Source organism: Haliotis asinina, chromosome 8 (genome assembly GCF_037392515.1).
Source record: "Haliotis asinina isolate JCU_RB_2024 chromosome 8, JCU_Hal_asi_v2, whole genome shotgun sequence".
NCBI classification, from domain to species: Eukaryota; Metazoa; Mollusca; class Gastropoda; order Lepetellida; family Haliotidae; genus Haliotis; species Haliotis asinina.
This window is the reverse complement of record NC_090287.1, coordinates 24079893-24095234: the sequence shown is the minus strand read 5'-3', so window position 1 is coordinate 24095234 and position 15342 is coordinate 24079893. Positions and strand designations below refer to the sequence as shown.

The 15342-nt window shown below is 38.4% G+C and overlaps 1 protein-coding gene across 1 annotated transcript in view; it reads left to right on the top strand.

Moving 5' to 3' along the window:
- Positions 1–15342, top strand: part of LOC137295159 (endoplasmic reticulum membrane-associated RNA degradation protein-like) — a 98909-nt gene that overhangs the window by 70577 nt on the left and 12990 nt on the right. The window contains exon 19 of the mRNA XM_067826481.1: positions 2871–2920. Coding sequence (XP_067682582.1) covers positions 2871–2907 — 37 coding nt within the window. The 3' untranslated portion in view covers positions 2908–2920. The remainder of the gene's footprint in view (positions 1–2870; positions 2921–15342) is intronic.

Here is a 15342-nt window from a genome sequence, read left to right as displayed (position 1 = left end):
TTGCAGTGAAGGAGTAATATATTTGATCTTTTATCAGTATATATACAGTAGATACAAAAAGAAGGTGCTTACAGTTGCATGTTTAGGAACCTGCCCTCCTCCTCTTAACTTGTGTAGAGTTCCTTCCCTTAGCCTTGTCAGGATCCAGTGGTTCAGGGATTTCCTCAGTTAAGATTCTTGTTATCAGCACCATACCTGAGGGTTTGACTTGGGTGTAGTTATCTTTCAACTGCACCACTTGGGGATGCCTCTCCACATTAAACTGACATAAACATCTGTTTCAATGGATACAATGTGTGAAGCCCATTTCTGGTGTCCCCCCACCTCGATATTGCGAAAAGCAGTGTTAAACCATACTCACTCACTCACTCCTTAAGATCATGGTGATCAGTTCATTTCCAACTTTAAACATGACTCATGATCATGCTGTAGATGGCCCTGGAGAGTAGTCGCCTTCGTAAAACTGTCATGAGCAGCCTGATCGAATCAAATGAAGTCTCAGGTGACTGCATCCAAGTAACCAGCCTGAAATTTCTAAAATTTGAATATTGTTGGTAATTACACATTCATCCTAGAAGAACAAAGCTGTCAGTGATCAGTGCATCATCACATGTACTACCGGTTGAGTCGGAGAGTAGGTATACAGGAATTACTTTTGACTGTTGGAGGGTACATGTGACCCTACAGGTGCAGAAATTAGTCATATAGAGCTGTGTCCCTTTGCTGCTAGGAACAGCTGATCCTGTGTTTGATTTCACATTCAACCTTCTCACACATGTCAACATTTAGACATGCAGCATTTTTTAAAAAAAACAACATTTTAACATCTGTAGTTATGTTAAAGGCTCCCTCATGCTTCTCTGCTTGATGAGGAAGCATAAATGATTTAAGAAAACAGTACTGAAATTCCACTTGAAAACTACACGAGTGACACCATGCTACTTACATCAGTAGATAGTGATTCCCTGACAACTACTGATTTTACAGTACATGTAATGGGGTTATGATGTCCATACATAACTCAGCATTCCATATGATTCCTTTCTTACTGAAAAACTACAAAACTCTGGGACATAAAAACACATGTATCAGGTGCTCCAACTTTTCCATCTGCAGCATACCTATACCCTCAACATCACTCCACATAGGTCACAGAGTACAAATCTCAATGTGTGGCCAGACACTGACTTTATCATGTTAGAGGAGCTACAAGGTATTGCCATGTATGTTGAATAAATATTTGATAATGCTGACAGGGAAGTAAGAATTTAGTTGCTCTGTATAAAACATGATAGGATTTCACAGACCTTTTCCACAGGCATGTTTTTAAATATATCAGTAAAGTTTTGAAGAGTACATTACTGTTTATAATTTGTTGTTAAGTAGACATTCTTGCTTGTCATAGCATGATGAAATAATAACGATAGGCATTTTGATATGAATAAATGGTAGAAAAGAGCAGGTTGTTACTAATAGGAGATTTGTGAGAAGGATTGTAGGATATTGGATACCGTTCATCCTTATTTCTGAATAAACTAATGAAATTACAAGTAATCTCATCAAGTGTTATCAGGATCACAAATGATGCAGTTGTGTGCACTTCAGGGTATTGTCTGTTCAGCAAAGTGACTGAAGCATTCATAAAATACTAAGTACATGCACATCAAGTACATGTGTAATGATTTCCTTTATGTAAAGTCTGGTGGTATTTGATGTTTGGTTCCGATTTAATTCTAAACGTAAAAAGTTACTTAAAAACTTTTCTTTTTTACATTCAAGCAAATCCATTCTCCACAAATAGAATCTTTTCTCCTTGGCTTCAAATTGGTATTTCAATCCAGAGGATTTAGCTACGCCTTACACTCAGTTTCTGTTTCGTTAATCCATAAATGACTAAGATGTATTTCTATATAGAGAATCAAACAAAGTAACAAATATCTGAGGCTTGCCAAGGATATTTTTACCTTCATCAAGGAGTGTTGATATCAGTACACATGAGGGTGAGATTCTATTTATCATCCCATTTGCTGTTATTTTCATGGTTTCAAACTGACTCTAGTTTCATAAATAGATTTTGGAAGAATTGTGTACTGTAGAACACTTTTTAGCATGACATCACACTGTAATGACATCATTATGTCTTGCCCCTTGGTAACCGACGTCCCAATGCATGTCAGTTGTCACTGCCTCAAACAGCCTCTCAAAGTAAACTGTACAAAGTGCCACTGCAATGTTTAAATTCCCACAATGCATACAGGTTGTAGAATGAATGAATTCACATGTTTTTTATGAATCGAAATGTAGTTCCATCACAACGTGACATAATTGAGAGGTCATCGGTTATCCAATCAAATCGTTAGAATCTCAGGTCAAGTCGTTACGACACAGGTCGACCTGATACGACACTCGTGTGATGTACGAATATGCGCTACCTATACGTTGACCATGTGGATAATAAAGTTCATGACATCATGGCATTCTCAAGGCATTGTGCAAAATCTACTGTCAAAACAATATCTCCTTCGAGATATCGTCTGTTCTCACACAAAAGTGATATCTCAGCTGACCCCAAAAGTTCATTTTGTGCATATGTTCATTATCAGCAAATTTTTTTATATGCATTATATATTGAGTTTTTTATGTTTACTGTATGTAAATCTAAGATCTCAGAATTGGTTTAGACATGTGTGTCTAAAATGTAATTTAAAAAGTGTTTCAGTATTTTATCAGAAAATTTTAGTATTTATTTTGAAAGAGAGAGAAGGGAGACTCAGAGAAAGAAGAGACAGCAACAGAAAGACCAGTGTTTGATATGACAAAGAAGACCTGAGTATCTGGTCTTTTATCTTTGTTTTTTCTTTTCATTTCAGGCCACTTAGTACACCGTCCAGAGCTATGTTCCAGTAAACATGAAGGTGAGGTTTGTCTTTTGTGGGTGGAGCAAGATAGGTACAGTTGCCATCATCATAAACACAATAGGATCATAAACATGTTATCATCATTCACAGAATATCATCCTGAACACATCATCCCAGATGCATTATCATCCTTGACACATCATCCCAGACACACTATCATCCTGGACACATCATCCTGGATAGAATACCATCCTGAACACATCATCCCAGACACAATATCATCCTGGACACATCATCCTGGATAGAATACCATCCTGAACACATCATCCCAGACACATATCATCCTGGACACATCATCCCAGACACACTATCATCCTGGACACATCATCCTGGATAGAATACCATCCTGAACACATCATCCTGGACACATTATCATCCTGGACACATCATCCCGAGCACAATACCATCCTGGACACACTATCATCCTGGGCACAATATCATCCCAGACACAATATCATCCTGGACACATTGTCATCCTGCACACAATACCATCCTGGACACATCATCCCAGACACAATATCATCCTGGACACATCATCCCAGACACAATATCATCCTGGACACATCATCCTGGACACAATACCATCCTGGACACATCATCCCAGACACAATACCATCCTGGACACATCATCCTGGACACATCATCCCAGACACAATACCATCCTGGACACATCATCCCAGACACAATATCATCCTGGACACATCATCCCGAACACAATACCATAATGGACACATCATCCCAGATATATTATCATCCTGAACACTTCATCATGGACACAGCATTTTCCTGAACATATCCCAATCACAGTATTATCCTTATTTGAAACACAAAATCATCAGCATCTCAATGACATCATGAACACAATATTGTATCGATGGATATCAACTCGGCATAGCATTGTGTCGGCATTATCATTCAGTGTACTCTGTAGTGTCGTATTACTTAAAGGTCACATGCAACCAAACGATCAAACATAATTAAAACACAGTCATCACTGATTCATCATAATATAAAATGCTTTACTGATTAAGAAAAAAAAAATAAACAAAGTTATAAGCATATAATTGCTAATCAAATGTGTGGTATTTTGTACTTGGATTTACCTCCCTCGAAACAAAGCAGCCACAGTACCAAACCCACTCAGAGCTGGTAGGTGTGCATGCAAGTGTGATGAAGCCTTTTCATTATCCACTGGCTCATTTGTTTATGGCATATAAGCTAATTTCAAATTGCGTGTGGTCAATGATTGAAGTTGTGCATTGCATATTGTCATTATAATGATAGGCAGGCAGACATACAAGTGTCGATAAACCAGACATTGAGTTTTCTCTGTGACAGAGTCTGCTTATCACAATCAACATGTATTTTTTTATGTAATGAGCAGGTTAGTTACTTGTTTTTGTACACAACCAAGATAAGACTACGTCTCACAATGTCATACTGTTTCAGGCTCTGCAATCCTGGTTCGTTTTGAGCGCAGTGCAGCATAGCTTTTGAAACCATTTTTTCCTCCAGTGCTGGGGGAAAATTAGTGAATCATTTGAATTCTGATTTCACGGGCATTTTTTCATCTAATTTTTTTTTCAACTTTATAGGTTGAATTGGCATTTTTGATGATTTTCTTCGGTAAATACTCACTCACTTTGAAGCAACACTATGTCTGATAAGATAGTAATAGATAGTAGACAGTAGCACTGCATCCTACCAAAAGCCAGCTGATGACATTTCTGTTCAGAAAATACTGGATGCAATATAACTGCAATATCTTCATCAGTATGTTTGAACATGTCCACATTGTTTATGGAAATTAGTGCAGGTATATATACATGCAGTGTGTCAGTACACTACGATAGAGTGGGTTAGTAAGTGGATGGGTTTTACAGTGCTTTTAGCAATATACTATCTGGGAACACCATAAATTGCTCCATTGTACACATGTGGGGAATTGAACCTGAATCTTTGATGTGAAGAGCAAATGCTTTAACCACTGGACTAGCCTACTGCTCCACTAAGATTGAACATAGTTGGATAGCGTTAGGGCCATCAGTCTATGCCTAAATCATTACATGGGAGAATCAAGATTATCCTTGGATAGTTGTATATCACAAGATGGGGATGTAGATACGAATTCATACACTCAATCTTCATGGAGTTATGTTAAAAAATTTAAGTAAGTTAATAAAGAACAGATATTTAGTATTGACTATTTGTACTGATAAAATATAAACCCTAAGAACTATTTCTTAAATGACATGCAATTGTGATAATGTAAAGTTTATGGTAATATCATAAAAGAGTGCACATGTTGTATGTTCTGTAGTTACTTCGTTTCTGCTCCTCTCTCTGATTGGCTGGAAAAGGATGCGTGAACCTATCAGAGACATCTTTCCTATGTTTCCTTCCTTCCAGGATATAAGTTTCTACTTTTCTTATTTACTCAGAAGTATTCCCAGTAATGAAATAATAAAGCGTAATACTATTGTTTGACCACAACATCTGTAGCTGGTAAGAGGGAGCTTCCTGTGGTTTTGTCAGGGTATTATTTCCTGGCTTTTAGTACATTTTCCTGTATTGATATTGTGAGAAAATGCCGGATAGTTTTGAAAAATGAACCTATTTCCATACAAATTCATTCCAGCTTTAAGAACTTAGTCCTTAAAAGTGATTGTATGATAAACAATACTAAAAAACTAAAATGAAGATTTCCTAATTGCTTTAAGACATATATGAAATCTACGGGAAATTACTTGACAAGTCTGAGCAGTGAAATAGGATTTGACCAGTGTTTATATGTGTGCTTTTCTAGAAAATCATGAACTCCAGACAGATACGCTATTATCATAGTTTAACATGCTGAAAAAGTTTTAGCCACAAGTCAAAAAGCATCTCGCTAAGCATCTCAAAAATGAAATCCCCCAAAACTAACAATGAGTATTTCCTGCAAGCTGGTTAAGCTGATGAAAGATAAGTATCCAGCTTTTGTAATATTTGGAATATTTATAGTAGATTGTGTTTAAGCCCCATTCTGCTAGATCAGTTGGGGCTCTATGTGCTGTTGACCCTGTGTGGAGTATAAGGCCGATTTGCCATCGACTGAGCTGGTTTCACACAACTTACGTCAATATGTTATTCTTGTGTGAGTGGTCTGAAAGTTGAGGGAATATGGTTTCTGTTTTTGAGATGCTGGAGGGAATATGGCGATATTGAGGTACGTGTTATTACGATGGTGATTTGTGAATGAAGCTTAAGATAGTTGTGAACTATATCTGGATCGTTTGTTTAAAAGGTTATGTACACATAACCGACTTCTGTGTTCGTGGAAAGGTTTGGGGGTTAAGGAGATCTGTCTTTAGTATTTTTCAAAGTGGTAAAATGATAGTGAACTGTAAGTATCAATTATCAAAACACTTTTGTTGAAATTCTTGACTATCATGCTAAGACATTTTTAATAACTCTTTTATCAACAAGCATACTAACTTAGAGAAACTATTGTGTTATATATTTATGAAAGAAAAGAATCATCTGTCAAAACTAATTAAATCAGTGTAAATGAAAAATTTAAGAACCCTTAAAATTTAAAAAAAATGTCTGTTTCCATGTCTGTTTACTTTGAGGGGTGCAGGTGGCCAAGTTATCTAAAGCGCCAGTATGTCCTGTCTAAAGCGCCAGTATGTCCTGTCTAAAGCGCCAGTATGTCCTGTGCAAAGTTGGGATGCTATCACATGGATTGTGGGTTTAATCAAGTAGTAAATGTCGGAAACATGCATAACATTGAGTTTTCCTTCCCAAGGAGTTTTAATCCAAGATGCTCATTGATTAAAATTCTCAAGCAGTATCTACATGCTCATAGCCTTCGACAAGATGGTAATCTCTTAAGCCTGGCATGGTTTTCAGATTTTCTTAACAATCAGCTTTTAGACTTCTTTGAGTGGCATTTGTGATTTGGTAATGTGAACAATGGGATAATTTCTCTGGATATACAATGTCTTTAACAATCAGAAAGAAGAAAATGCTTGATTGGCATTTTAGAAGGGGCTATTTGATGAACATAAAGAATTTCTGGATTCCATCTTCCTTTATTCTTTGATTCAACATTTGATTCAACATTTTGAAGATAAAATCAGACCAAAAGAAGATGAAATGTAGAAAATTCTTTGTGTTGAATAAGTGGTATATTCACGGAATTGACCATGTTGTTTATTAGTTACTACAGGTGAAATAATTCCAGTTATATTTAAATCATTGTTAAAACTAGCTCACTTACCTATCTTAATTCAAAAATTTTAGCAGTTAAGTGCACCGTTTACCATAGATTTCATTAAAGGGAATAATCAAGGCCTGCCTTTGTTGATGTTCAGATAAAATCAACTCATAAGATATAAAGTGGGCAAGTCGTCGGCAAATCTGACAAGAATCCCAATATATTGATAAAACCAACGGCATATAAAATAGAAGAATATTTGTACACAGAACATTATGTGTCTATATCCAAGCACTAGATGAACCTTCCATCATTGCTATCACTTTGAGTTTTCCAAAATAATCATCCCCATTCTCAGTTGTGAATGTGGAAGCGTTTGTAATCTCTTGTTTAGTAGTCATGGTGATTAGATAGGATTTATTTTAAGCTTTTTGTCCTTAGATCCTGTGTGCACAACAATCTGAACAATTCTCAATCAATGGTTTGTAATCTTTAAATACTTGTTGGATTGATTCAGTAATGCATTTCCAAATAGTGAATCCTCAAGTTCTGTCTCAGACGACTATATTCTTCAAAACAATAAAGAGATTAAACTGATCTCATTGGTTCTGTAAGTACTTCCTCTTCTTCACTGTCCAAGGAGAATTTCCTACCATTTGATCAATAAAGTTACAGTCCCTGATTGTCTTTCTTAAAACATTCTAATTTTCAGGTTAAGTTGGAAACTGCAAAGATTGTCAAATATTGGTTTAAAATTCTCTATTCTTGTACTTGTGTTTAGGCCGAAATGTTGGTCCAGTGGCGCTAAGTTATGTCCCTTATATAATTAGTTTCATGGAATTGTGGGATGATGGGGTAGCCTATTGGTTGAAATGTTTGCTAGTCACCACAAAGACCCAGGTTTGTTTGATTCCCCACATAAGCACAATGTGTGAATCCCATTTCTGAGGTCACTGATTGAATATTGCTAAAGTGGTATAACTCACTCACTCACTCACTCACTCACTCACTCACTTAGGAATTGTGTTAATGTGTTCATGTGCACAGATATGTTTCCTATATGAGTGTAGGTAAGGCAATCTTATGAATGAACTGAAACCCTGACTTGACCTGGAAAGTATGTATTGAAATGGTACCAGTATATCCAGTGCATAAGCAGGTCTATCAACAGATGCACATTATCTCATCATGATCTGTCAGCAGAAATACAGTGTCAACAACATCCTCAAAATTCTGCTTATGTACAAGAAGGGTAACACTATTTTTCAGAGCATTATCATCTGTAGAAGTTTGAGGTCTTTCATTAACTGCCTGACGAAGGAGTGCATTTGAAAAGGACGAGAGCTTTTGCAAATAATAATGCCCTGAAAAATAGTGCTACGTTATTGTACCTACAATGGATAGAATTTAAAATGAAATAAGAATGAAAACAACGGCATCAGTTTTGAAGCATTTGCTGATAACAACAAATGACGGAGGTCACTGACAAATATGCTAATGTCACAAAACAGGCGATGTCACTATTGAGAGTGACGTTTGACCTTGACCTTTGCCCATACTACCAGCCAACATTTTTTAAAGTGCTCAACAATGTTAAGAGTTCCAGTTTTCTTTCAAGTATGTTGTAATTTATGGTACAACTGTTATAGTTGGCACTGACAAGAAATTAAAGTGCATGATGTGCGTCAGAAATATCATGAACAATGAACCCAAGTTTAAATCAGTCACAGGCGATTGAACATCAAGAGCTGAACTGAGCACCTAACAACAGGCTTGATAAAGGTGCTACCAAGCGTTTTGCAGGCATTATCAAGTTACTGTGGCCCTCTCATTTCTGACATGCAGGTGTTTTAGTGATAATTCTATCCATTTTTTAGCTATAAAGTCATATTCTGTACTATTTGTGTTCTTCAACTTTGTCACATTTGCAGAAAGCAGTGCTTTTGTAGGAAAATCATCCTGTAATGGCAGACTTTTAACTGTGCATTGAAAATACTGCCAGAGGGTTGTTAAGAGCATGACAGGGTTCCATTGCTTAAAAGGCATCACTCATATGAAATGGTTGCTGGTGTTGTGATTTTCCCTACACATTTGCACTGTTTATTGTCACGTTATTTATTTCATATAAATTTTGATTTGGTAGTTGTCTGCAAACTCATGTTGCCAGGGACTGATGTGTCTGGAAGGTTTCAGTGCTCACCTCTCTGACAGAAGATAATAGTTCTGTCTTTGAATCAATTTTTCCATGTCGAACTATTCCATGTGGACTGTATCAAGACAAAGATTTTGTTATGGAGAACAAAGTGTCTTGCATTCATTGTTCTTGCCTAACTGAAAACATACATAAAGTGCCTAACTGTCAGCAAATCTTTGCCTAACTTGCAGTCATTGTTGTTGCCTAACTCTCTGTAGAGGCCTTGCATAATTTGCAGCCATTTTTCTTGCTTAACTGGAAACATATTTCTAGTGACTAAGTGTGTCAGCAAATCCTTACCTAAGTTGCTGCCATTGTTTTGGCCTAATTGGGAAGATAGATAGTGCCTAACTATCAGAAAAAATCCTGGTATATCTACCAGCAGTCTACTAGCAGTGTCTAATTCATATCCAAGGCCAACCCTAACTGACAGAACGTTTTTGCCTGACTGGCAGCATAACTGATTATGATTTTATGCTGCATTTAGCAATATTCCAACAATAACACAGTTGGGGACACCAGGGCTTCACACATGATAGCCATGTGTGGATTTGAACTCAGACCTTTGCTGTGATGAGTGGATGCTTTAACCACTAGGCTACCCCACTGACCCTGACTGGCAGCATGGACATTGGATAACTGATAATAAGACTTACCTTTTTTGTGCTGCTAATTGACACTGGATAAGTCTGTTCTTCCAGTATGGGAGATCAGAAATCATAACACTCACGTCACCAAAGTTGTCCACTTTCTGTATGCAGTTTTAGACATAATGTTCCCCATGATGACTTATTCAGGAACCATGACACATTCTTCCTGTACTGAGACGCTAAAATGTGACTCCTCAATAAACTGAAAATGTCTCCATCACTGTTATGGCTGAAGTCTGTCCACAGACCTGTCCACAGTCAAAACAGACTTATGTTTCTCAGATAGACAATGATATTCTTGTGTTGGGTTTGTGTTGTGTCATGTCATGTTTTCACATGTTTTCACTTTTCATTTGCTGAACAGTTTTAATAACATATGTGAAATCCAATTAAAACCATTGCCCAACGATGGTGTGTTTGGCCACTAGGCTCCTGCATTGTTGCATTTGCGCATTTCTATTAAATATTTCTATGTGCTTTTATCATGGCAATACAGAACATTTCAGTACTCTGTCCATCAGATTAGATCCTTTTATCAACTGGAAAATACTTCACTCTAGTCTGTGATACACTGCCTGTCCTGACATAATGTTGAAAAAATGCTCATTAAGATGTTCACACAATGACAGAATGTGACATGACTACAGTTCAGACTTATCTTGCTTAAATCCCAATAAATGGCCTGTAGATGAAGAGGTTTGCAAGCACCAGTATGAAGATTGATCCTGCTAGGCTAGTTTCCTCAGTATACTGTTTCACATATATCACTAAGGTTGAATTCCTCAGATAAATTCCAGCTGGACACCTATTTTCTGTCCAGTTGAACATCCAACTGTGAGTTACAAATGTTTATGTATAACTGTCCTCTCCATACTTTGTCCAGATTCATGATGTAAAACTCTTACTTAGTCGCTTATTACAAAGGGGACACCCTTGTTTGAAAACACTTAAAGAAATACCCAAATGACCGTCATATTTGCATTTTATCTCCGTATGCTCCCAACACATGTCAGTTTTATCCACTGGCTGTATCACAACCCATGTTGAGTATCCATTGTAGGAAGCCAAGCATAACCTCCAGCATGAAACAAACCCAGGATTCAGTTGTTGTGTCCCTAGCCTAGCAGAAGAAGGAGCTCACTGTGCAGTGTTGGATGGTCTGTAGGGTGGATCCTAGGTTTGCCATCAAGGTTGGATGTGTTTTGACCTGAGTCTGGTTGGACCTCCTACTCCTAAAAACATGTAGCTGTCTTACTACTAAGTAGCTTCCAAAGAAACATTGAACCCAACTCATAAATTCTAAACTGTTGTACCCATATCGAGAAGAGCCAGTTTTCATTGTCTGTGATCCTTTTTAATAATCTTTTATCACTATTTTGGAAACTGTTTAGACAGATATTTTACAGTGTTGATTTTCTGGTGTTGATGTTTAGAATTACAGTTGCTCTTAGAATACTTAACAAGGATGAAATAACTTATCTCAGGCATTATTGGTAGGTATTACGATAATTTGTGGGGCAATTAGTCCTTAAACCTGCTTTAATGTCCAATTTCTGTAAATGGTCTTGTGAAAAGTATCAGAGCAGAAAATGAAGTGATAAATCTACCATAACATGGTGAGAAGATTTAATTGCCAAAGTTCAAAACATTAATGCCAGAGAAAAATCAATCTGGATTATCTGTTCGAACAAATTTCATAAGGTAGAAAATGCTAGGTGAACATGCAAGAATGAAAATCGTTTTGATGAAGACACTACTGGAAACAAACACAGTTTTCTCAATTTTCTGTCTATTTGTCAAAATCCTGTCTGATGATGAAGTATCATTTGAAGACATTGTGAGGCTGTTAAACACTGATGTGTCAGTCAGGATATCTTGCCAAATGATGTACAGATGAAAATATTGAAGATAAAAGAGATCCTGATGATGATGGGTCTAATGAAGTTTACAGGAACAAGACTGTCATCTTTCTGTGACCAACCTCTGCCCAATAAAGACAGTGGCAGTGATGAGCAAGGCTGCCATCCTCTTGTCATAAACCTCTAAATAATGATGGTTTTAATGAAGATGTTTACAGATTCAAGTCTCACATCTTCTGTGATGATCTTCTGCCTGATGATGATAGTTTGACTGAAGATATTAACATGGCTTCCATCCTTTCATGATGAACCGCTGCTTAAGGAAGTTGGTTTGAATGAAGATGTTTATAGGCACAAGGCTCCCATCCTTCTGTGATGTGCCATCTGCCTAATAAAGATGGTTCGAATGAAGATGTTTACAGGATTAAGGCTTCCATCATTCTATTATGAATTTCTGCCTAATGAAGTTGGTTTGAAAAAGTTTGAATAAAGATGTTTACAAGAACAAGGCTCTCACCCTTCTGTGATAAACTTCTGCCAAATGAAGATTGTTTGAATGAAGGCTTCCACACTTCTCTGATGAACCTTTGCTTTATGAACATGGTTTGAAAGATGTTTACAGGAGTAAGACACCCATTATTCTACTTATGCGTAATAATAATACTATCAATGAGTCCATGCACTTGGAACATATGTGAGTGAGTGAGTGAGTTTAGTTTTACGCCGCACTCAGCAATATTCCAGCTATATGGCGACGGTCTGTACATAATCGAGTCTGGACCAGACAATCCAGTGATCAACAACATGAGCATCGATCTGCGCAATTGGGAACCGATGACATGTGTCAACCAAGTCAGCGAGCCTGACCACCCGATCCCGTTAGTCGCCTCTTACGACAAGCTGAGTCGCCTTTTATGGCAAGCATGGGTTGCTGAAGGCCTATTCTACCCCGGGACCTTCACGGGTCTGTTACCTGCTCAAAGATCCACCATAGTTCTAGAGGTCTCTTTTTGGTGGTTTGGAGTTTGGAGTTTGGAGTTTGGAGTCTGGAGTTTGGAGTCTGGAGTTTGGAGTTTGGAGTCTGGAGTCTGGATGCTCACAAAGTTGTGTGATGATATCAGACTTGATATCATTTTTGCCATAATGTTCTGAGTTGAAATGTAATGTGACAGGTTTGTCACATTTAGTGTGATAATGTTCTGACAGTCAGATTCTGAAACATCTTTTGGTTTCACGTACATTATTTATTGCAGCGTTTGCAAGTAAGTAGGTATACTACGTTGCGGGTTTCACAAGTGTAGCATCTCTCTATCTTTGTCTGTTTCCTCTGCCTAATAGGGACTGTTTGAGTGAAGACATTTACAGGAACAAGGCTCCCATTGTTCTGTGATGAACATTTGCCTATTGAAGATGGTTTGAATGTAGATGTTTAGAGGAACAAGGCTCCCATCTTTCTGGGATCAACCTCTTCCTAATGAAGATGGTTTAAATGAACATGAAAATGGTACCATGGTCTCAAACTGTTACTTGTCTGCCAATCCTCAACCTCTTTATGATGGTTTATATAAGGAGTCATCCAAGGATTGTATCATTAAGGTTTTGCAGCCAGTATCACTGTGAAAGCTATGACACAGTTTGTATAGAATGTTTTTGTCAACCATTAATTTGTCTGGAGGACATTTAGTAAGTTATAACCTTGATACATCTTCAGTGATGTTTAAGGCAACATGCATTCCTTCACCTTATGGTGTAGTTTAGTTCCGTGAAGCTTCATACATGTCATCTTCCCCCCCCTCCCTCCTCCGAGACCTTGTGGCTGTGTTTGGCTGAGTTACATTTATACCAGTTCTAATGCTTGTAGTGGGCGAACAGTCAGCCACTGCACTTTGAGTTGCATCCCAAAAGTTAGGTCTACCTGAAAATGTGATCTTGTCTTCAAGTTCCACATTTGTCTTCATTATGACTCTTGATTTGTCAGTACCAAACCCAAGTTTATGGCTTACAGGGAAATAGTCATAGCCTAGAACATGTATTTTTTTATCATACATGGTGCTGCCATACTGTGAAGTAAGCTTCCGCTGGATAGTCACCTGAAGAAGGGGCTAGAAGTAGAACAGAAACGCTGTGTTCAACAGTTTCATCAGTCTACAATGAATAGCTTTTGCTCATCAGTTGATTCTTGTTCCACAGTTGTTGGCTCCAATGGATGTTGTGTTTGTGGCAGTGATTGATGTTTCCACCATTTTCAAAGTGTTATTCTTGTATTGTACTTGTGTCCCACTAATAATTTTTGTTCATTCAATGGCGCTCGCATTCCACTGCATCTATACACCTGGAAATTAATCAAGCAACACCCCAATTTTTTCTATTGGAGCAACTTTGAAGTGTTCTGACAATCAAAATATGCCGGGTTGATATAGTTTGACACTTTTTTATTCAACAGACGATCTCTGACAAACAACTTAAAGGGAAAAAGTATCAAGACTTTGCTTTATTGCAACGAAATCCAAATTCTTAAAACTGTCTTAAATTCATGAAAAAATGGACACAATTTACTATTCATCCACAGACGTTGTTGTCAGGTGTATTAACACAAATGTCACATGGAAAGAAAGAACAGTCATCTGAGAGTCTGCACACCGACTTTCATCAATATCTAGTGTGTCCTCCCTGCGCACGCACCACCGATTCCAGACGCCTCCTCATTCCTTGGATGAGTCTCCGGATCTGATTCTGGGGGATCCTGTTCCACTCCTCATGCAGGGCAGCCGTCAATTCGTTGAGATTATGGACTGGTGGGTCTCTCTGCCTCACACGACGGCCAATAAAGTCCCACAAATGTTCAATGGGGTTGAGGTCAGGGCTCATGGCAGGCCATGGAATTGCATTTTGCCGCAAAAAATCATTTACAGCATGCGTCCTGTGAGGTCTAGCATTGTCGTCCATAAATATGGGTCTCGTTGCCAGAGGATGGTTCTCAAAATGAGGTACCACAGCCCTGTCAAGAACCTCCTGTTGGTAACGAACACCGTTAAGGTTGCCACGGATGGTAATGATATCCAACTTGCAGTTCATGGAAATGCACCCCCATACCATAACGGAACCTCCCCCAAAGGCCACAGTCTCCTGGATGTTCCGTGGAGCCATTGCTGTGTTCCTCTGCCTCCAGACCCGAGTACGACCGTCCACCATGTGCAGCAAGAACCGGCTCTCATCTGAGAAATGGACCTTCCTCCAAGAGGCAATGTTCCAGTGCAAACGGTCATTACACCAGGCCAGTCGGGCTGCCTTATGGGCTGGAGACAGTCTGGGTCGCTTGATTGGCCTCCTTGCCCGGTATCCTGCAGCTTTCAGACGATTCCGAACAGTCCTGTTCGAGATGGGTCTCCCTGGAAGCCACTCCTGTCTCAACCGAGAGCTCGAGTCGAAGGACCTGCGCCGTACAAGTCTCAGTAAAGCTCTGTCCTCCCGGACTGTGGTCTTCCTGGGTCTTCCTGGTCTAGGCAGGTCTTTAACTTCA